The sequence below is a fragment of the Papio anubis genome, chromosome 11 (genome assembly GCF_008728515.1).
Source record: "Papio anubis isolate 15944 chromosome 11, Panubis1.0, whole genome shotgun sequence".
NCBI classification, from domain to species: Eukaryota; Metazoa; Chordata; class Mammalia; order Primates; family Cercopithecidae; genus Papio; species Papio anubis.
In genome coordinates this window covers 125605522-125628049 of record NC_044986.1, presented here as the reverse complement: position 1 = coordinate 125628049, position 22528 = coordinate 125605522, and the positions used below count along the sequence as shown (strand labels likewise).

General features: G+C 48.7%; 1 protein-coding gene across 1 annotated transcript in view; it reads right to left on the bottom strand.

Annotated features, from left to right (window-relative positions):
* Window positions 1-22528, bottom strand: part of DIP2C (disco interacting protein 2 homolog C) — a 136331-nt gene that overhangs the window by 80614 nt on the left and 33189 nt on the right. The window contains exons 11-16 of the mRNA XM_031652570.1: window positions 19752-19845; window positions 19245-19364; window positions 17911-18025; window positions 5317-5456; window positions 2750-2886; window positions 1040-1248 (exon numbers count right to left, since the gene is read on the bottom strand). Coding sequence (XP_031508430.1) covers window positions 1040-1248; window positions 2750-2886; window positions 5317-5456; window positions 17911-18025; window positions 19245-19364; window positions 19752-19845 — 815 coding nt within the window. The remainder of the gene's footprint in view (window positions 1-1039; window positions 1249-2749; window positions 2887-5316; window positions 5457-17910; window positions 18026-19244; window positions 19365-19751; window positions 19846-22528) is intronic.

Below are 22528 nucleotides of genomic sequence, written 5' to 3'. Positions count from 1 at the left end.
CGACTTCAACACGGCAGCCGTGCTTCCAAATCTCCCCCCACTCATCATTACGGGAAGAGCTGCGGGAGGCGCCCAGGGATGCTGCCGAGGCAAGGTCACCCTCATCCCCAGGAGGCCACGCACAGCACCCGTGGGCTCTGGTGACCAGGTTACGCCTTTCGGTACGGAGGGGCAAATGTGCAGTGATCAGACCTGCTGAAATTGAGAGAGCCACACCCTTCACAGCTGAGTTTGTACCTGTGAAGTTAATGGTCTCCAAATCAGTAGAAATTTCCTGTTTCAGAACTAGTGATTTTCTGCTAGGTATATGTGCCTTATACCATCAGTACAGCACAGTCACCTCTAGTAAACTCTTTTTCACAAAGAGGTTGTAGCTTTAAAAATAATTCAACTGTACTCCAGCCGGGCAACAGAGCGAGACTCCGTCTCAAAAAAAAAATAAAAATAAAAATAAAAATAAATAATAATTCAAAGGAGGCAACATCATCTCCAGGTATCTACTTCCTGCTCCTGTCAGCTTCCAAACTGAAAAAAGGCTCTAAAACACTTTATGACTTCCTCCCGACTGGCAAAAACTCAGGAACCCCAGCAACTCATTTCATCACAGAGCCTCCGCTGTGTGCCAGGCAAGGCAGGGAAGAAAACGGCGGTAGAGCAGGGAAGTGGCGAGCGTCTGCGCGCATGCAAGTCTGTGACTCAACCGGCACCCTTGGGTCTCTCCAACCCGCTCTGTGATGAATATCTGGATCTTTAATTTGTGCCGTTATTTATCAGAAGTTTTCTACGGTATATTCCTTTATACTTAGAGGGGAAGTTCAATGGAAATATATTTATGGGGTTCAGGGAATTTCTATAAAATCTTGGACGTTCAGAACTAGGTTAAATCTCAGAGGTCAGAGTCCAGTTGCTTCAATTATACAGAAGAGGAAACCGAGACACAATACATTTAAGGAATCTGTGCAACTTTCAACCCTTCAAAACCACATAAAAACTGTGGCCGACCGGAAACTATATGCTCAATTTGCAGAACGCCACTGACCTTCCCCTGTAGACAAACTTCATGGGTTCAACGGCCAGCGCGGTGGCCACAATGTCGTCGGCGTTGTGCCTGCGCCCGCTGACCACCATGAGGCCATCCATCTTGCCCACCACGAAGACGAGACCCCCAGGACCCACAAACCCCAGCAGGCCTGTCCTTATGAACGGGTATTCGCTGATTGGAGCCCCGGAGCTGGTCATGGGAAACACCTGCGGAAACAGCATCCATCAGGCCACCGTTCACGTGGCCAGCTGGTTTTAGTCCTCACCGCTTCTCCTGCCGGCACGGCACCTGCTTTGCTTAAGCTCTGCCTTTCATCCCAGCAACCCTGCCCGAGGGCCGAGGTCGCAGTTACCGCTGGTGGCCAACAGGCAGAAACGCACTTCCCGCCCACCTCAGCAGGACCCCATCCGTTCCTGCACCTCCACTCACCTGCGGGAGCTCCTCCTGCCTCTGAACCCTGAACAGGTGACACCCAGAAGACTCGCAGGAGGCCACTCAGCAAGAACTGATTACTTCGTTTACAAAACCACAATGTAAAAGATGAGTGAAGAGTCAAGGTACATTTTAAACAACGTATGTTAGTTTTAAAGTAATCTCTATTCATTCATAAAATGTTATTTGCCCCTGTTGGAAGTATGCTGAAAAGAAAAATATTAAGGAAGCAAATCCAATCAGTTCAAATTGTAAACCTCTTTTCCTCCACCCTTGCAGATAAATCACATAGAAATGGAGATGGGGTTTTTATTTAGCTTTGCATCTAGCTCAGTTTCGAGGGATATTTTAGAGAGTTCAATTCACATTCAAGAAAGCTATCATGGACAGGTATTGTAACATCTGTTCAGACACATCCAAAGTTCTCAACATTTAGACCAGGAACAGTGGCTCATGCCTGAATCCTGGCACTTTAGGAGGCTAAGACGGGAGGATTGTTTGAGACCAGGAGTTTGAGATCAGCCTGGATAACAGCACAAGACCCCATATGTACAAAAGAATTTCTTTTTAATTATTTAGGTGTGGTGGCACACGCCTGCAGTCCCAGCTACTCGGCAGCTGAGGCAGGAAGATGGCTTAAGCCAAGGAGTTTAAAGCTGCAGTGGGCTGTGATCGTGCCACTGCCCTCCAACCTGAGTGACAGAGCAAGACCCTGTCTCAACAACAACCAAAAGTTCTAAACATTTAGGAAATGTATCCCCAAACAATTTATATTTTCTTACGTATAGCTTAAATATTGTGCTACTTGTAAGGCCAGGACCTACTTGGTAAAAAGATGAGTTCTGAGTTGTAGCACTGAACGTGTGTCTGACCCCTTCATGTCTCTGCTCATTACACAGCACATCTGTGCGCGCGCACATTACACACGCGTCTGTGTATACCATAGACATACTTGGGTGAAGTCCTTCTCGCACACGAGTGCACGTTCCCTCATGATCCACTTTTCACAGTAAAAGTGAGAAAAGTAACAAAAAGGATCCTTTCTTAGGAAATCGTGCTTGTTGTTTTAAACCCTGGTTATAAGGTCAGAACAATGCTGATACAACAAATGTATCAAAAGTGATACAAAGTGGTAAAGTGCCATCATTTTCATGAATATAAACACGTCTTGCTGAAAATGGATCTTACATTCCATGTCTGTCACTATGCACCTGCCAAGGCTGTTTGGAGACGGAGCCATAGGCAGTGCTCGTGGCAGGACTGTCCTCCACCTACCTCAAAGGTGTTCTTGGTCATGCCGGAGAGGCCATAGTAGGACGTGCCCGTCGCAACTGCACACACACACAGCTCCCCGATCTCATCCGTTCTACACAGCTGAGGAACCCCGTCTGGCTTCACTGAACACATGATGGCTAAAAGCAAACAGGAAAAAGCACACGCAGCGTGAGAGGGGGTAGGTGGGGAGAATAAAGGAAACAGGGAAGACGCGAATATGAACGAGGACACCAGTGAACAGGAATGGGGTCTGGAGAAAAACTGCATGGATGGTCATCAGCCAGACATTCCTTTTCCCTGAAAAGCCGTGATTTTTCCTGTTGCAGCAATATGGCCAATTTCATAGCTGAAACATCAATAAATATTGCAACTGCTTTAATGTTAATGTGCAAGTTGTATTTAGGGGCGTAACATCATCTGCCATTTAGATTTGGGGAGGACCCTCAGAACCAACCTCAGGGCCACCTGCCACACGTACATCAGCAACGTGGTGCAACCTGAACTCTGCAAATCAAGCCTCTAATGTCTTAGGGAAATCTGAACCTTCAATTTCATGCTCCATGCAAGGTGAGTCCTTCCGAGAACACCACTGGAGCGCTTCGTGCACGGTTCAGTGTGATCAGTTCTCACTGGTCTGTACCACCAACACTTTGATGCTTTGAACAACAACGTCCTACGTAGCCCCCAACTGCAAGCCACAAATCTGATTAGGGAGCCAAGAGCCTCATGCTTCAGAGGGGTGGGGTGTGCATTAGTGACAGCTGAACTGTTTAGAAAGAGCCTGAAACAGCCGGCACCCGCTGGGCTGGAGTACAGGTGTGTAAGAAGTGGAACAGCAGAAACATAAGTTAAACTCACAGGAAGAAAAATTCACATTAAAATTACACTGAAAGATTCTTCACCCATCATATTGGTAAAAATAAAAGTCAGGTAATAGGGCGGATAAGGGAGTGGAGAAAGAAGTGCTGCTGTTTACCGCTCGGCAGGGTGTAAAGCCTCACAAGCTTCGAAAAGACAATCATCATAAAAGCTACATCGGTAGTTCTCTTTGAAACAGAACTCCCACTTCGAGAACTGTTTCCATTAGACACGAGGGGGTCACTCACTGCAGCAGCAAAAGAGGGAAAATCCCCAAACAGGGGAGGCTCAAATAACCTTAGTGCTCTCACAACGTAGCACTGTGCCACCTCGAGAACAGCACGGAGCTCGTTACGTGCTGACAAAGGACCCCAAGATATAAAATATGCGTGTGTAGGCAGTGGTCTATCATGATGTGAGAAAACCCCAAAACCCAGGGCAGAGAACACACACGGGGTGCGGGGCACACGCGTCTGTCCCACAGCCCCAGGTGCCTCTGACAGGGAGCCTGGGAAGCTCGCGGCTGCTCTCACAGTCACAAAGGAGCGTTTCCATTGTGTCCTTCAGAACCTTTTGAAGACTTCACCATGAAGCTCCATTTATTTGAAAACTAGGTATTAAAGAAAGAAATGGAGCCAGGGGGCCTGGCCACAGCTGGGGGGCAGGGAGTGGGCTGGACACAGGGGCTGGAGGCTGGAAGCAGAGGCAGAGCCGCGGGGATGCTGGAGGGCGTCCACAGGGAACTGCGGTAGTGAGGAGTAGGGAAGCCAAGGGCTGCCTTCATTTCTTTTATGCCAAACCGGGCGAACAGAAAGGCAAGAGCTTCTGGAGTGCCTGGCCCCAGCGCAGGTCACCATGAAGGGGCATGAGGGGTCTACCTCTGTGAGACTCCACGGGGCGGGGGTCCCTGCTGAGGCCCACCTGACCTGGCGTCTTGAACCTGCTGCTGATGGTGGCAGCACTGCTCGCACGGGCATGGCTACCCTGCTGGGCTTGAGCCCACACCCCATGCCTGGAGGGCTCAGCAGGAGACACAGGCTCTGGGGTTCCCAGCTGAGAAAAGAGCCAGGTTCCCTTTCAGGGGCCAGAGAGCCAGGGGCTGATGCTGCCAGTGACCCCATGAGTTGAGCGCCAGGTGTGTGCACCCTGAGAATGGTAGAGCAGCTTCTGGGAGGTGCCTGGGCGCTCCTGGTGGGGCTGGTGGGCCCTGCAGCTGGGTGCTTCCTCACACATCTGTGGAAAAGGCTTCTGAGACTTGGAAAAAGGGCTCTACTGCTGAAAACAGGCTTCATGGTCACACAGACTCACATTCCTTGGTTTTCACACGTATCTGCCTTGGGGGAAGCCAAGCTTGGCTGTTCCCACTCTGGCTGGTGTCTTAGGGTGATGGACGGGCACGTCCTCTGGGGCAGAGAAGGGAAGCTGCCCAAGCACCAGTGTGGACCCTGCACTGGCCCCGAAGCCTTCCAGGGAAGAGGAGCCTGAGGCCCCACTGTGCAAAGCTGCCCTTCCCCATCTTCTCAATCGTCTACCAGGAGAGGGAACGCTGCCTCAAATGTCTGAAGCCTAACAAGGACTTCAGAAGACTGGGAGTGAGGCCCTCAGCCCGAGGACACACCACAGGAACGTGGGAATGTGGGCTTTGGTGATGTGTGTTAGAAAAGCATTTAATAACTGGTTAATCTGCGTGGCTTGCGACGCACACTCACCTCCAGGCATCACGAGGCCGACATCCTGCACAGTGAGCACGGAGAGCTTCTCTTCTGAGTCCACACGAATGACTCCGTAGGTCAGCCCATGCATGGAGAGGACGCCCCGGCCCGGGGGCTGGTTACTGTCATCCGTGGGCCTGTAACGACAGTTTTTAACTTGAATATGCAGGGGCAGATAAGCCATCACAACCACAGCTGTGCAGTCAGCACACACGCGGCAGGCTGGGGCCCTGGGAACAGGGCCGGCCACCCACGTGGCCGCATTAGGGGGTGCTCGTTCTGTTTATGAACGGCTGCTGGCGAGTCTATTGCTTCCGCCTCTGCGTTCCCAGGGAATCTCAAGAACACCCGAAAACTACGAAGGCAGCTCCTTCTCCTGCCCTTTCTATGCAGGCCCTGCACAGACCGGCTCTCTCTCTCCTCCCAGCTTCTGCTCACTCCACAGTCTGCTCTTCAGTTTTGCAAATGTCTGGAAGCGGGTGCATCCACTCCAAGAATGCAGGCAGAACCACTGAACAGAAATGATGGAAATCCCGACTGTCCAGCCTCAATTCAGAGGCAGGCTGTCTGGGCGTATGCCCAATTTTATATATAAGAATCTAAAAATAAGATTGACGCTGTGCCATTCTGGCTGCCAAGTTCTAAGGAAAATTATTTGGGTGGCAGGCAAGCTGTAGAATGCACTGTAGGTCAGGAGAAGGGGGTCCATGCAAGGCAGTTTTCAGAAGACCACTGCGCACACGTGCACCACTCTGGGCCCCACCTCTCTGCCGGACACCCCAGCTTGCTCCCGCCGTGGGGCTTCTGCGCTGGTTCTCGCTGCTACCCAGGACGTTCCTCCGGCAGACCCCCGCACAGCCCTCTCCCTCCGTGTCTCCAGAGTTTGGCTCAAATTTGGGACTTCTCATCCCCTCAGAAAACACTCCCCACCCAGGTGCCCGCCCCACAGCACACACCTCTGACTACCTGTGTGACCTCCTCCCTCAGACCCAACTCTCCTGAGTTTGTTTTGCTCACTGCTGCATCCCAGCCCTGGAAAATGTCTAGCAACAAACATCTGCTGACTGAATTTGTGAACAAATAAGTTAAAATCTCTCTAAGATCATTGATTATATTCCTGAAAACTAACAATTCCTCAATGGTTATCTAAGTGAGTCACCACAATTTTAGGTACACATCACATTTGTTTCTGTAATTTTCCATATATAAATCTTTAATGCACTTCAGACTTAAAAGCTGGACCTAAGCTTACTGTTTAACTTTAAAATATTACGGTTTATAATGAAAGTGAAGACATAAATGAGGCAACATAAAAGTTAAAATTTGCAAGAGGAGATCTCATTTGAATGAATTAACTGGTGTACTGAAAAAAGCATGAAAGACTCCTGAAACAGAAGTATTCTAGATGTAAGAATCAAAAAGGATAGAGCTAACCAGATAGAAAAGAAAAGTCTGCCCAAATAAGAAAACCCACACGGAACCACCTAGATAGCGTGAGCTCAAATCACTGGGCTTTACATTATTCTCCTGGCCTTTACTTCCCAGAGACCTCAAAAAAACCAAAACTTCAGAATGAAAACACAGTGTTGTCAGTGGTCCTACCACCATTCCCTCACCCTAACAGTCCTCTACAAAGATCGATGTGGGAGTCAGGAACTGTGAGCTTCAGTATCTGCCGTGGGTTGAATCGTGTCCCTGCAAAAGATCACCCCTCATATCTGTGACCTTATTTGGAAGCAGGGCCTGTGCAGAGACAGATGCCCCTGGACTTACAATGGGGTTACAACCTGATAAACCCATTGTAAAGGTGAAAATCGCAGGTTGAACCACCTTAAGCCAGGGCCATCTTATGACCAGGTTAAGATGAGGTCATACTGGGTTAGAATGGACCCTAAATCCAATTACTCGATCCTTGTAAAAGGAGAGAGAGGCCCGGACACAGGGAGCAGCTCACATGATGATGGAGGCAGGGACTGCAGTGACAGGTACCCCATCCAGGATCGCTGAGCACCCGAGGCCGGGGTGAGGCCTGAGGCGGGTTCCCTCAGCACCTCCAGAGGCCCAGCCCTGTGGCAGCTCGGGGTCTCCGGCTCCGGCCTCCGGAACCGAGACAAGTGTCTGTTGTTTAAACCACCCACTGTGTGGTACTTTGTTACAAGAGCCCGAATACACTAACTTAGTGATAAAAATTTAAGGTACACTTATTTTTGTTTTAAAAAGTCACATGAAATCAAAATGCTGGGCTAGCCGAGATTCAGAACACTGACCTGCCAGGCCAGAGGCTGCGAGGAAAAGTTATCTTAGGGCCCAATCATGTGTGTTTTGTTGTCTCAATTACAAAATCCCCCTTCTCTCCCTTTTTCTTTTCTGAGACACAGTTTCACTCTGTCGCCCAGGCTGGAGTGCAATGGTGCGATCTTGGCTCACTGCAACCTCTGCCTCCCGGGTTCAAGCCATTCTCCTGCCTCAGCCTCCTGAATAGCTGGGACTACAGGTACCCACCACCACAGCCAGTTAATTTTTTTGCTATCATTAGTAGAGACAGGGTTTCACCATGTGGGCCAGGCTGGCCTCAAACTTCTGACCTCGAGTGATCTGCCCACCTCAGCTTCCCAACGTGTTGGGATTACAGGTGTGAGCTACTGTGCCTGGCCAAGATCCTCTTTTCTATGTTTAAACACAGTTAATGAGAAATAAGATTTGCACATTTAATAATACCTTAAGATTACAAATTGCATTTGCTATAGGAACTTTTCAATTATGCTTACACAATGATAGTTACAGGAGGCTGAATATATTCATATTAGCAACATTAACCTTGTTTTAACCTGCCACTGTACATTTATTCATATTTGATAGATTCTCTTGCTAGTCGGAGAAAATGCATGGCCCTGGGTTTCCTTCCTTGCAGATGTGCAAGACACTGGCACACAGGCACAGAAGCGCAGTGCTCCCCCCACACACACAGGCGGGCACAGAAGTGTGGTGCTCCCCCCCCCCACACACACACAGGCAGGCACAGATGCGCGGTGCTCCCGGCACACACATAGGTGGGCACAGATGTGCGGTGCTCCCGGCACACACACAGGCAGGCACAGAAGCGTGGTGCTCCTGGCACACACACAGGTGGGCACAGAAACATGTTGCTCCTGGCACACACACAGGCAGGCACAGAAGCATGGTGCTCCCAGCACACACAGAGGCAGGCACAGAAGTGCGGTGCTCCTGGCGCACACACAGCCAGGCACAGAAGCACAGTGCTCCCCATACACACACAGCCGGGCACAGAAGCCCGGTGCTCCCAGGACACACAGAGCCAGGCACAGAAGCACGGTGCTCCCAGCACACACACAGGCAGCCTCACAGCCCCACCTCCCCACAGACGTGGTGTCTGGGGCCACCCCTTAACACCTGACCTGGTGGTGCTGATGCCTCCCCCTCCAGATGGCAAACCAATGCCCCAGTGGTAACCTCCATGTGCCAAATGATTCTGAGTCTTTCATGCATAAGGACTCAAAACTCACCACAAGCCTATGGCTATTATTCCCCAATTTCAGATGAGAAGACTCAGGCACGGAAAGGTTGACTTCACCACCCAAGTGAGTGGTGGGGCTTGGCAGGACTCAGACCCAAAGCACAGCCTCTATTCCCAGGACACTGAGGGCATCAGTCTACTGCTTTTTATAAAAACTTAGAAGCAAACAGTACAACCAACGTGAGCACATTCTTAGTACGAACAAGGCAAACAACACAGTCCAAAGGGAAAGTGCCTGTTTCTGCTCCAAACCTGTGCCCCACAGATAACCACTATGGAGATTTTTATATGTCAAAGTTTAGACTCCTAGATATAAGGTTAAGTATAAAATATGTATGTATACCACTACATTGATTTTTTAAAGAAAAGCAGAATCAAGATGCTGCTTCTTCTATGTTGGCAGAGAAGCTGAGTGTCGGGAAAAGCTGAGTGTTGGGAGAAGCTGAGGCAGGGCTTGCATGTCTGACATAATGTAAAAGAGTCTTGGAACATGTCCAGGGTCCAGGGTCTAAAACTCCTCATGGCCTTTGGAACACCAAGCTCTGTGCTAAAGGGTGGAAGGCTACCCTGATGCACTGTTATCTAAGCCTAGGGCATAAAACCCCTCATGGCTTGGACAGAATCCAGGGCTCGTGGCCTCTGGAACGTGTCTAGATTCGCTGGCTCCTTGCTCTCCCAGGATCGAATGTATCTTGAGTTAAAAGAACCTGCTCTCCAGTATCTCAAGTAGCAGAGTATGTTCCACATGCTTCAAAGGAAATGCTAAACCATCACAGCTGCAGACCACATGCTTTCCCTTTCGACTGCCACATTCTCGACACCTGTGTTTCTTTGATCACCAATAAATAGTCTGGACGTCCAGAGCTCAGGCCATTCACAGCCTCCATATTCGCAATGGCCCCCTGGTCCCACTTTCTCTCTCAAACTCTTTTCTCATTCCTTTGACTCTGCCGGACTTCATCACCCCCATGACCTGGTGTTGGGTCCAATCACCCAACATTCTAAAACTCAGTCTCCTCACTAAACATACCTGCAGATCTTTCCCTGTCTCTGTGTGTGGGCGTACATCTGTGTAGGTGTGTGCACCACTGCATTCAGCTGGTTTGTCACATGGTGTTCAGTAACATCAATATATGATCATATATTTTCTTTCATTCAATTTTTATACAGCCAGAAATATACCTATAACACGTGTATCTAGAAAGAAAATGGAGGATCAAAAAGCACATATACTTAAAATTTTAAGACCACCTAAATACCTTCCCCAAAGAACATATTTTGCACTCCACTAACAGAACAGGAGTATTATTTCCTCATCTACTAGAAAAGCACCTCACACTGGCTGTCTGGGGTCGTGGTTATAGATTTAATGACCTACTCCGCACAGTAACCCTGTGGAGATGGGAGCAGCATCATGACCCTACTGTTTAGCAGACAGGCAGGGTGAGGAGGGCTGAGTGCTGCCAAGGCCGCTGCTGCAGAGCCAAGCCAGCACCAGTCTCAGGCTGGCTTCAGGATCTGTGCATCTGGCCACAGTGCCAAGCTGCCTCGGCAGTGCCCGTCTCTGCACACTCTTGCCAACACTTAAAATGCTTCCCAATTTGTTGAGTAAAACACCACTTGTTCCAATTTGTGTTCCCTATATTATTAAGCAAGTTGCATGCTATTTACCTCCATCAACACCTTGTTAGGAAGTAAAAATCCCAAGAAGGTAGACAAGGTGAGGAAGGGAAGAAACGGTCCCCACAGGCAGAATTCAAGGGGATCTAAAAACATCCACCTGAAGAATCAATGTCAGTACACTAAATAATGGCTGATAAAGGTATCCGCCCGTTTGTCAACTTCCACACTCAGTTCCAAGGTGAAATGATGTTCAAGACCAAGCGGCTTCGTGTGCCTCACGAAGAATACGAATTCCAGGAGGGACCGTCTCGGTGATCTCTGGGAATGTAAGGAGGCAGCATCCACTCTTAGAGAGATGGAAGGAGCAAAACACAGAGCTACCTACACAACACCACGATGACGTGCAAAAGGAAAAGGAAAAGAAACTAAAGGACAACAGAGTCTGGATGTTTTGTTGCCTCCGAATCTCCCATTGAAATGTGATGTCCAGCGCTGGAGGCGCGCCTGTTCTGGCGGTAACACCAGAGTTCTCTACGGTGATGTCCAGCGCTGGAGGCGGCCTGTTCTCGGGGTAACGCGAGAGCTCTCTATGGTGATGTCCAGCGCTGGAGGCGGGCCTGTTCTCGCAGTAACGCGAGAGTTCTCCATGAGTTCACGTGGGATCTAGTTGTTTAGAATGGAGCTGGGCATCTCCTCTCTCCCTCCCTCTCGCTCAGTCTCTCACCATGTGACACACGGGCTCCCGCTTTGCCTTCTGCCCTGATCGTAAGCTTCCCGAGACCTCCCCAGGAGCTGAGCAGATGCTGGAGCCATGCTTCTCTTACAGCCTGTAGAACTGTGAGCCAGAATCAACCTCTTCTCCTTATAGATTACCCAGTCTCACACATTCCTTTATAACCATGCAAACAGACCAACAAAAAGGAGAGAAGCAGGCCAGACCTCGCAATGTGGCCTCACAAGGAATGTACACTATGGCTTCCACCAAACCGTTTGCACTGTTGACTTGTCACAGCGTTTCCAGCCTCTAGAAAACATTCCATAAGCCTTGCCTGCATAACACCTTGAAGCAGCAGCTCCTCTAAATTTCATGAACACATCCAGTTTGCTACTCCTGACCACAAGCAGAGCTCGGCCAGGCTCAGGACATTAACACAAAACAAACAGATCAAGCACTAAACAGGCCTTACCAGCCTCCAGCTCTAGGGCTTACCAGAGGAGTGGCACTGCACCTGCACCACTTCAGTGCCGCCTGTTATTTGCTGAATCCCTGAGGCAAGTGAGTTAACGAGGGTCTTTTTCTTCATCTTACACGGGCTCTCTCCAATCTAGTAATTCTCAGCTTAGCAACAGCAGCACATTTGGAGAACAAAGAGTTAAGCTGCAGACCCCTCCTCCCCCCAGCAATCTTTACACAGCCTGTCTTTGCAACAGATCACACAAAACACGCCTGTAGTCATGTAACTGTGGTAACGGCAGCAACACCTGCTGAATTCTTACTACGAACCAGGCGTGTTTTTAAGTGCTGTGTGTGTATGAACCCACTCAGTGCTCACACAGGCCTCTGAGGGGGCTACTGCTGTGATTCTCATCTACAGATGAGGAATCTGAAGGGGCTGAAGTTTCGTGAAGCCCCACCCACGTCACAAAGCTGGAGCGAGATGAGCACAGAGGAGGCCCCAGGCCGACCTCACAGAGGAGGACCCAGGCCGACCTCACAGAGGACCCAGACCGACCTCGGCCCCCGACAGAGCAGCACAGAGAAGGAAGGAGGTGGCGCTCATCCCACGCCTGCCGTTCCCCACGCTGGCCTCAAAGCACCTGCACAACGTTGCTTCTTTGGGAAGACGCATTCGGGTTCCAGACAAAATGAGAAGTTACCGGGAAGCCTGTTTGAGAGTGGAGGGTGTTCCTTTCCGAACTAGCAGCCAGAGCCCCGAGGAAGTGTCTTTCTTGAAAAAACAGGGTAGCTGCTCTGGTCTTGAATCACCATTCACCAGCAAAGGTTTTTCTTTTAGACAAATGTAAATCAGCCCTGATGAAGGTGCCTGGGCACACAGAACACAGAGCATGTCCTCTGCTTTCTTTCCTTCCCCGGCCACGCTTCAACAGCAGCAGAATGCCCTTACACACTCATAGTACCCAGAAAAAGTACCCTTTAAAGGACAGGGAGCAGGTTAGCTTGTGAACTCATTTTAGCGGAAACAATATTTTCGGGAAACACTTCTGCACCACAAGGAGAAATTCAGTGAAAAACGTGCACGTACAACGTTCAGTGTGACAGACTTTCAAAACCACAACAGATAACGGAGGCTCTGATTTTTAACAGGAAAAGATACGACGTAAAAGCAGCCAGTGTATTAAGTTATGAGTTGATTTAATGTAACATTCTTCCTTTTCCCTAATAGCAGCAATGCATGCCCACGAAAAACAGCCCATTTTAAGAGCCGCGCAGCCCAGCACAGTGAGCCGCCCATCTCCACCGCCTCGCCCGCCCTGCGTAGCGCAGCTTTTTTTGGCACGAATATACTATTTACAGATACTTAATGTTTTGTTACCAAAAATGGGATCACACTATATAAACTTTTTTGCAAACTCTTTCTCATAAGCCTTGGACACCTTTCTGTTTCCAGGGGAGGTTACGGGCTGAAACTGGGGGGACCCTGTGGGGAGGCCCCTCCTCTGCTATTTTCTCACTGCACTGCGAACCTTTGCCAAAACAAACTTCTCATGTAATTCACCACAAAAACAGAACACACTGTCAAACGCAGGTGGTCGGGTGAAATTAAACAGGAAAACCCGGCTTGCTCTTCAATGCTCTGCCTAATTGTCACGCTCTGGTTCAGGTGATTTTCATCTCAAGACTATTCTATAGAGAATTTCAAAATTTTATCCCGCTTTTTAGATAAAATTACAGTTTATCTTGCTTTCCCTTACATGCTGGATTATGGAACTTGGGTCTGACTTTTCTGAGCAGTCAGAAGTGCTCACTTTGGAACCACTTTGTCTCAGAGCTATGCTGTTTTCTCCTGTCTCATCCAGGCACCACCCGCACCCAGTGGGCACCAGACAGCACCCTTCTCCCTGTGGACACCTCTTCTTCGATTTTCTCCCAGCTAACTTCTAGCTTGGACACTTTCAAAAAATGGAAGATGGCTGTTGTGACAAGGGAGCAGAAGACAAGATTTTATCTTTTCTGGAATTACTGTTTCATTGTTTTACATGAATTTTTGCCTTTTGTTACTAAATTATTGGGATATCCGAATAATACTTTGTAGTTAACAAAGCTAAAAATTATGCTTTTCAGTTCAATAAACATTTTCACAATGTAGCTTTGAGGAAATCAATTCTGTCACATCTACATTCTAGAGATGGTAACAGACTCAAATGGCAGGAGGTTTAGGGAGAGATGGTAACAGACTCAGACAGCAGGAGGTTAAGGGGATACTTGTAGCCAGGAAACAGTTTCCTGGTTTTTGCCTTGCAATTTGTCCTTTAAAAAATTTCTGATGAGTTTAGGCACCACAAACCCCTATTTCCCCAATATTTCCTACTCTAAAACTAATATCAGTAGAAGAGAAAACACAAAATATAACAGGACAATGACAGTTTTAAAGAGAAGAAAATACTTTAAATGCCTGGGTGAAAATACAGCTCACATAGGAAGACTGAGCAGACTTCACTAGAGCAGGTGATTTCCTGCCACCACTTGGCTGACACACGTGAACACAAGGGTGAAAACAGACACACATGAAGGCAGACACATTAATACAAACACGAAGACAGGCATACACAGGTGAAGACAGCCATGAAGAAAGGCAAGCATGCATGAACATGCATAGACACGCATGAACAGACATGCATAAAGACACGTGAACACAGACACGTGAACACAGACATGCCTAGACACATGTGAACAGACATGCATAGACATGTGAACAGACATGCCTAGACACACGTCTTTATACATGCATAAAGACACATGTGAACACAGACACGTGAACAGACATGCCTAGACACACGTGAACAGACATGCATAAAGACATGTGAACAGACATGCCTAGACACACATCTTTATACATGCAAAGACACACCTGAACAGACACGTGAACACAGGCGTGCCTAGACACACGTGAACACAGACATGCCTGAGGACAGGCACGTCTCCAGCCCTTGCCCCTTCAAGGTCTCCGACTCATGTTTTCAAAGAATCTCAACCACCCTACAATGAGTGCTGGTCATTTTTTGGCAACTAGCCTTTCTCTGAGGGGAGAACCGACTGTGTAAGTTCCAGCAGTGACCTGCCTCCAGTGCTGGGCAACCTGAGGGAGGGCACAGTACCTGGAGCCCAGGTGCCAGGCTGCTCCCACATACCCTCCCATCGCCAGGGCTGCTGCTGGCTCCCGTGCGCCGCACCCCCCCCACAACCCCTGACAGCCGCTGCTGGCTTCTGTACGCCGTGACCCCCTATCCCACCCCAACCCCTTCCCCATCACCAGGCCTGCTACTGCTCCCGGCAGCGCCCGTGCATCCTGCCTATTTATCAAGCGGGACACTGGAGGTTCCACCGATCCTGTGAGCCCTGAAACCTTCCAATGTGCTCTGTTTTGCATGACAGACATTCTATGTTGCTTGCAAGAGTGACATTAAGATACTCCACAGCTAGTAGGCTGCGGGCACCCCTGTCAGACCTGGGGCTCTTGAAGGCCCTGGCCCTTGACAGCCTGGAAGATCGACTCATAGCCCTGATGTCCACGCCCGGCCCTGCTGGCACCTGCAGCCCTGGGTGGCTTTCTTGTGAGTGCCTCAGCTTCTGATTTATCTACTCTTTTATGTTTTTTGTTTTTTGTTTTTTTTTTGCAGAAGAGAATCACTAAGTGACACATATTCCAGAGAGGGCCAAAATTCTACAAATAGTAAGCAAATGCATCTGCAATTTTATCTGCATTCTACTGCAGATAATCGTTATCCTTTTTTAATTAAACAGACCGAAAGCCAAACAAGCAACCAGCTGCAACTCAGCATTGGAAGTTCAGTCTCTGCTTCGCTACCAAGAGCAGGGGCTGTCCCTGGAAGATGGTTCACACACAGAAGAGGCTGTCCCTGGAAGATGCTTAACTCGCAGGACACAAATGCTTAGATCCCAACACAGAGGAAACGCCCATCCTAGAACCCCTTCAAACAGGCATAATCCATCCTCTACAGACCCTTCTCTGCAACAAAACAGGGGAATGTAGCACTTGTTTTTGTTCTTTAAAAAACATAAGGAGTAAGTAAAACAAGAGCACTGTACTGCCTCCCATTCTGGACATGACGACATTTAAGAAGGCATTCATTTTGTTCTCACGCCAGAACCTGCAGGGAAGCCTTGCCAGACCTCACTTAAAGCAGCTTTATAGAACGTACGAAAGCCATTTTTCAGTTAATAACCTGGCCTCTGGCCTCTACTACGTGGAAAGTTCACCTCAAATCTTAAGACAGAGTACACTGAGTTCACAGTCGCCGGCTCATTTTCCAAAAACACGCATCTGTCCCAACCCTTCTACAGCACACAACGGAAACCCCAGCACAGAGGGAAGTTTTCCTTCTGTTCACACATGCAGACAACAATGCAGAGAGGGGTGTGTTGGTGGAAATGCAAGTACAAGTGCTGCTTTCATCAAATTTATTCAAAAGTGACTTAAACATCAGGGTAACGAAAGATACAGGTTCTAAGGACCAGCACTGGTTTCTCTCCTAAAGATTTTCACCACTGAGATAGAGTTGCTGCCTAATTCATCTCAGGCAATTAGGGAGTTGAAGTGCAATGGCCAGTTATACAGATTATTCTTTCGTAAAGCATCAGCATTTAACAGTTTCTGCATCATATGCACGATAACTACATAAAAAGACAGTCTTGATGAGACTGAGAATGACGGGCGGCAGGGAGAACCGGCATGGGAACACTTGGGGGGCTGCTGTTTGTTTTCAGGACACTGTCGTTCCTAATTCAACTTGGAATGCTAAAATCGTATCTTTTAATTCCTCTCGATCCTTCAATTTGTTGAGCCCAATCACGCCAATCAGAAAAGTGGCACACCCGAGAAGAGCACTGAAGCCAGCACCAGGGAGGTAGCTCTGGAGACGGGCTGCTGTAACCCACGGTGGGCCGTGTCCAGAGACCACTCCTCCAGACACTGCACAGGGTACAGGCCGCACCCGACCTGATGTATGTGCCCACGTGCACCACTGGGCGAGACAGTGGGAGGGACACACATCCTGCTCTTGTTATTTCTGTTTGTGTCCTGGTCAATGCCTGCCCTTCCACAGTTTTGCCTATAATAATTTAAAAACCACACACTGCTATGGGAAGCCTGTTGCAAGCAGGCCTCCTGCACTCATCTACACTCCAGAGCTCACCTCACAAGAATGGAATGACCCTCCTCTTCCCCCCCACTGGGAGTATTGCTGTGGACACGCTGCCCCAGACCCCCGCACCACACCTCCTTCTCTCTCGCCACACCTTCCTCTGGACCAGCCTTGGGTGGGCCGGTGACAGCCGACACAGGAACGCAGCTTCTCTGCAGGAGCCTGTTCTCGGCAGATGCTACAACAGCCTATTTAGGCCGTCAGTGGCACCTACGTCAACCAAGTAAAATGAAAACAAAAACCCAAACGCACACATGGCTCCATTTATGTAAAATGCCAAGCGTGTGCATATCACATGCATAAACACACGTCAGGTTTGGGCTTCACTTCTGGTGAATGACATGGGATTGTCAGAGCAAACTGTACAAGAGGCAACTTTCTGAATTTACCTACTTTAAATTTTACTTTCATTCACTCAAAAAATATGCATCAGGCATCAACTATACACCAGAGACAGACAATGAAAAAAATAAATATACCAGTAAATCCCACAGCACATGGAAGTCAGTAGCACTGCAAGAAAAGCAGGCTGATGAAAACGGACTCTATCCCACTCCAGATGAAACCAGAGGAAGGTGTGGTGAGAGAGAAGGAGGTGTGGTGCGGGGGTCTGGGGCAGCGTGTCCACAGCAGTACTCCCAGTGGGGGGGAAGAGGAGGGTCATTCCATTCTTGTTTCCACGTACACGCACGTGGAAATCAGAGTAAATTCCTATCCCACCCCAGATGAAACCAGAGACTGACACACACGAGGAAATCGGAGTAAATTTCTGCCAACTGCAAGGACAGGATATTATGATTCCATGAGCCTCTAGACAGTTCCACTTATTAAGGAATTACGGTGAAACTGCAGAGAGTGATACATGTTTTTTAATGAATGAATCTACATAAAAACAGAAATAAACTCGTCTTGAAAGGTTAGGTCCCGCTTTCACCCTCAGCGTTCACCGTTAGGATTTCCTGATCTCCCTTCGCTGCTGAATCAGGACTGTCTCTAGGTTAGCTACGTAAATCGACAGGACCCAGTACCTCCGGATGGCCACAGTGAGGGCCTCTGGCGAGCTGGCACAAGGACAGATGACCTCCTGTCGAAGGCCTTTACTTTGGAAGACATTGAGAAATGCATCGCAAGATGAAATAGACCCTAGAGTGAAAGAGGGACAATGGTCAGACAGCTGAAGCACTGTGATTGATTACAAAATCCCACCACAGAAAACCGTTCTGAAGGTGGGATTTAGGCACAAGTGGATCTAGGCAGTATGGAAAAATATTTAATACAATTTATTATTTATGTTACACTGAAAGTGGTCATTCTCAAACAGAACTCAAGAATTTAAAGGACTCAACCTCCACATTTATGACCCCTTTTCTGACAGATGAACTTACTTTAGTAACTTTTCTGAGACTTGTTCCACTGTTTTCAGTATGGAAGTTCCAAGACAGGGGTAAATCTAAACCAAATGAAGAAAACTTTCCTCTCTATTAAATGATGAGGTCGAGGCACAATTATCAAGAACATACCTGCTAAACTATGTCCAAATATAGACATACTTTCCTTTATGGAAGATGTATTGTTTTGTAGAGTTATGGGTTAAAACAATTGTTTATTAAATTAGCTCAGGATTTTTGAAATTTTATATTTGAAAACTGTTTATAAAACCTGTTTATGAGTCTGCTTTTGTATATCTGGTATTAAAGGAGTTTATGCTGCTTTAACTTACAAACATAAATGTTGCATATTTCATAAATGTGGTCAGAAACCTCTCATTAATTTCACTCTGCTTCTAAGTTTTATATACTTTTCTCACAAAAGCATGCTAGCTAGGTTCTCATTTCAGTTGGCTGAAATATTTCTCAAGGTGTATTTATAGTATTCTGTGGAGCCACTAATTTACTTTATCTGAGTATTTTTGTTAGAGAATATGATAATGAAATTACATGTAAAATGACAAATTAATTTACTGATCAAGAAAACTACTACAGACCATAAAGTACGAGCAGTCAAATATTTCCTGAATATTTCCTTATTACCTGCTTAGGGCTTACTTCATTTCATCCTCATGAAAGTTTATGACTTAAGCACCGTTTTACAGGCAGGGAAACAGGGTCACCAAAGGAACTTTCTCTACAGAATCAAGACATCCTCTGAATCCCAGGGCTGTGGAGTCTACAAATGCCTGTCCTTATTAAGCCATCGTACCTCTCGGCCAGAGTGAGAGATACGGTTTGGTGATTTTAAGACAACTTCTTTACTAAGATAAGGATTAGAAAAAGAAAAATCAAAGTATAAAGAATGAAACCTGGGGGAAAAAAAATAAAAAAAGACTCCATAGCCTGCCTAGTTCCCACGGCTCCTCACTTACAGGGGTTCGCGCCGTCCGCCACAATCAGCATTCGCAGAGAGGAGAGGTTGATGTCTCTCTGATCTCTGTGTGCTACTAATGCCCAATGCATATCCCTTGATTTCACACACGCCACTTTTGCTAAAAGAAAAATAGAAATAGGTTAGTATGTGCCACCGTCAGATCGCCCCCTATTGAAAGAGAGAGATCATCGTGAGTGGTGGGGAAGGGTGAAGAATCACTGTCACCCAGCCCCTGTGAGCCTTGTTTTTTAATACCAATCTCGGCTCACGGCAACCTCCTCCTTTTCCTGGGTTCAAGTGATTCTCCTGCTTCAACCTTCCAAGTAGCAAGGATTACAGGCATGCGCCCCCAGGCCCAGCTAATTTTTGTATTATTAGTAGAAACGGGGTTTACTCTATATTGGCCAGGGTGGTCTGGAACTCCTGACCTCAGGTGATCCACCCCCTTTGGCCTCCTAAAGTGCTGGGATTACAGGCGTGAGTCACTGCACCCCGCCAGACCCACCTTTGTACTGGCAGACCTTCTGGATCCAGGAGAGAGGGTTCACCTTCATCAGCGAGTACGGGATGCTGATCACATGCATCATGTTCATGACGCTCTGCAATCAACACAGGAACACGCAGGGTGAGCACGGAGGGGCACGCAGAGGAGCAGCTCTCAGCCAGTGGCAGGGATGCTAGGCCGCACGGGGGCAGGGGGAGCCCTCAGAGTGCTGCAGACACCAGGCCGCACAGCCCCTGGAGGCTCCTTAGGGTGGGGCTGGCAGGGACGGCAACTACAGAGGGGCATGGCAGAGGAGCAGCTCTCAGTGAGTGCCATGGACACCAGGCCACATGGGGCCCCAGAAGAAGAGGGGGAGAGGAGCAGGAGCCGCTCGCAGGAAGCACCACAGACGCCAGGCTGCATGGGCCCCCAGGGAAGGAGGAGCAGCAGCTCTCAGGGAGCACCACAGACACCAGGCTGCACAGGCCCGGAAGAGGAGCAGTCGCACAGGACCCTGGAGGCTCTTTAGGGTGGGGAGGGCGGGGACGGCTGGTCTGCATGAGCGTGGCATGGTCGGGTCTGGGTGTAATCCTTTAAAGTATGTCCATGGGAAAGCGACTCCCAAGGTCTCCCTTGAACTCCACTGCTTTCCCTAAACTACTGCTGACAGAATTAAATAATTTAAGTCCAAATCCTTTTTAAGATGAAACCTTTGGTGAAGTATCGCCATTTGCAACAGCCTTTCATATCCTCAAAGCCTAATTCTTCCTAATGTGTTACGCTAACTTTTATTTTGCAGAACCCGTCTTGAGAACTGTACGCTGCTCTGAAACGCGGGGCCGAGGGAAGCTCACATTCTGGCTCTGGCCAGGCCTTGCTGCAGCAGATTGAGACTCCTGACAAAAATAAATTAGGACACACTGGCTAGTACCTGTACGCTGCTGCACGCTGAGGCTGGGACTCACACATGCCTCACGCCACAGCACTCAGACCAGGCACCACCTGGCGGGCTGTGCAGTGGGCTAGGATCCTTGCAGTCTTGTAGGCTACGGGTTGGGGGCAGACAAGAGGGCACAGACCCCTCCACAGAGCCACTGGCTCGATTCAGGAAGCTCCAGATGAAAGCGGAAAGACGACGTGTGCCTTCCCTCCTCAGAGCTCCACCGACTCCCTCCCCACTCTGTGCTGGGGTCTGTGAGGGCATCTTAAAAGCTGCTGCTGTCTGCTCAGAGACCTCGCCTTAGATGCGACAGTGGAGAGACTCACACCCGCCAGGGCTGCCGGCTGTACCCCAGAGCACAGAGCAGGCAGGCTGGTACCACCAGCGGGAGACCCTCAGAGAGGCGGCCCCACAACGAGGCCTCGAAAGCAGGGCTGTGCGGACAACGCCACAGCCAGAAACTCGGGGGTTCTAATGACGAGAGTGACTAACAGCAACAGTGACATAGCTATCTGTTCTTTAGGACCTGATCATTGAATCATGTGTCAAACGTGTAGGTGGAGTGGGTGCTTAAACTTTAGGCCACATAATTCTCACACCAGCCACGTCAAATAGGATTGTCGTTCTCATTCACAGATAGGAAAACTGAGGTTCAGATTTGAGAAGGGACTTAGATGCACGTGTGATATGCCTGAGTCACAAAGCTAAGAAAGGAAGGGCTGAGACACAAGCCCAGGTCCTCCAACCCCAAAGCCGGGCTTCCCCACTGCACCAGCACACGACGGTTCTGGGACCACACTGCTCCACCTTATCCCAGGTCCTCCAGTCCCAAAGCCGGGCTCCCCACTGCACCAGCACAGGATGGTTCTGGGACCACGCTGCTCCATCTCATCCCAGGTCCTCCAGTCCCAAAGCCAGGCTCCCCACTGCACCAGCACATGACCATTCTGGGACCACGCTGCTCCACCTTATCCCAGGTCCTCCAGTCCCAAAGCCGGGCTCCCCACTGCACCAGCACACAACGGTGCTGGGACCACACTGCTCCATCTCACCCCCTAACAGCATCAGACTTGAGAGATGACCCACATGTATCACAGAAGGCAGCCACGTGGGCTGCTCTGGAGCCACAGATATTTGGTCTAGGAAATGCTTGCCGGCCCCTTTTCACATGAATTCTGGTCCACTGAGAAACGGCAAATCCTGTATTCATATACCCATCACTCATGTGACAACTACTAGAATTTTCTACCACCAAAAGGTAAGAAGCTTCAGCATAAGAAATTATTCAAAAGAAAAATTAGTGAAAATTACCACATTCGAAACAGATGGGGGGAGCATCTAAGCAGTCATGCTCCACGTAGCTTTTAAGTGCCAAGCCTGCCTTAAACAAATAAGGTTTCTTCCCCATAAGAAGTGCCCAAGCCCGGCACTGTCATCCAGGGCACTCGTGATTGTGAGACAATCATTTCCCTATAACACACACTGATTGCCATCCTCAAAGGCAAATCTGTAAACTACTTTTCCCCACAGAGTAACACAACAGCAGGCCCCACTGACTCAAGAAATAACAGGAACATGCAGCTAACCAGATGTACAGGACAGTAATCCACACACCAACCAACCTTTGATGTTACGCTAAGATACTGAATGCCAAAAGTGTGGGAAGGAAGACAATGATCTCCACGTGAGCCCTGGAAGGCTGTTTTCAGCAGCTGTAACCTCAATCCATGTGTCCAAGACCCTCAAACCAGTGGCTGCTGAAACAACTGGCTTTGTGGTGCAGTCATGAACCACGTTAGTGGACAACATCGGTCTTCTAAACAGTAATGATTTTCTCTTCACAGTGTGGGAGGAAGCA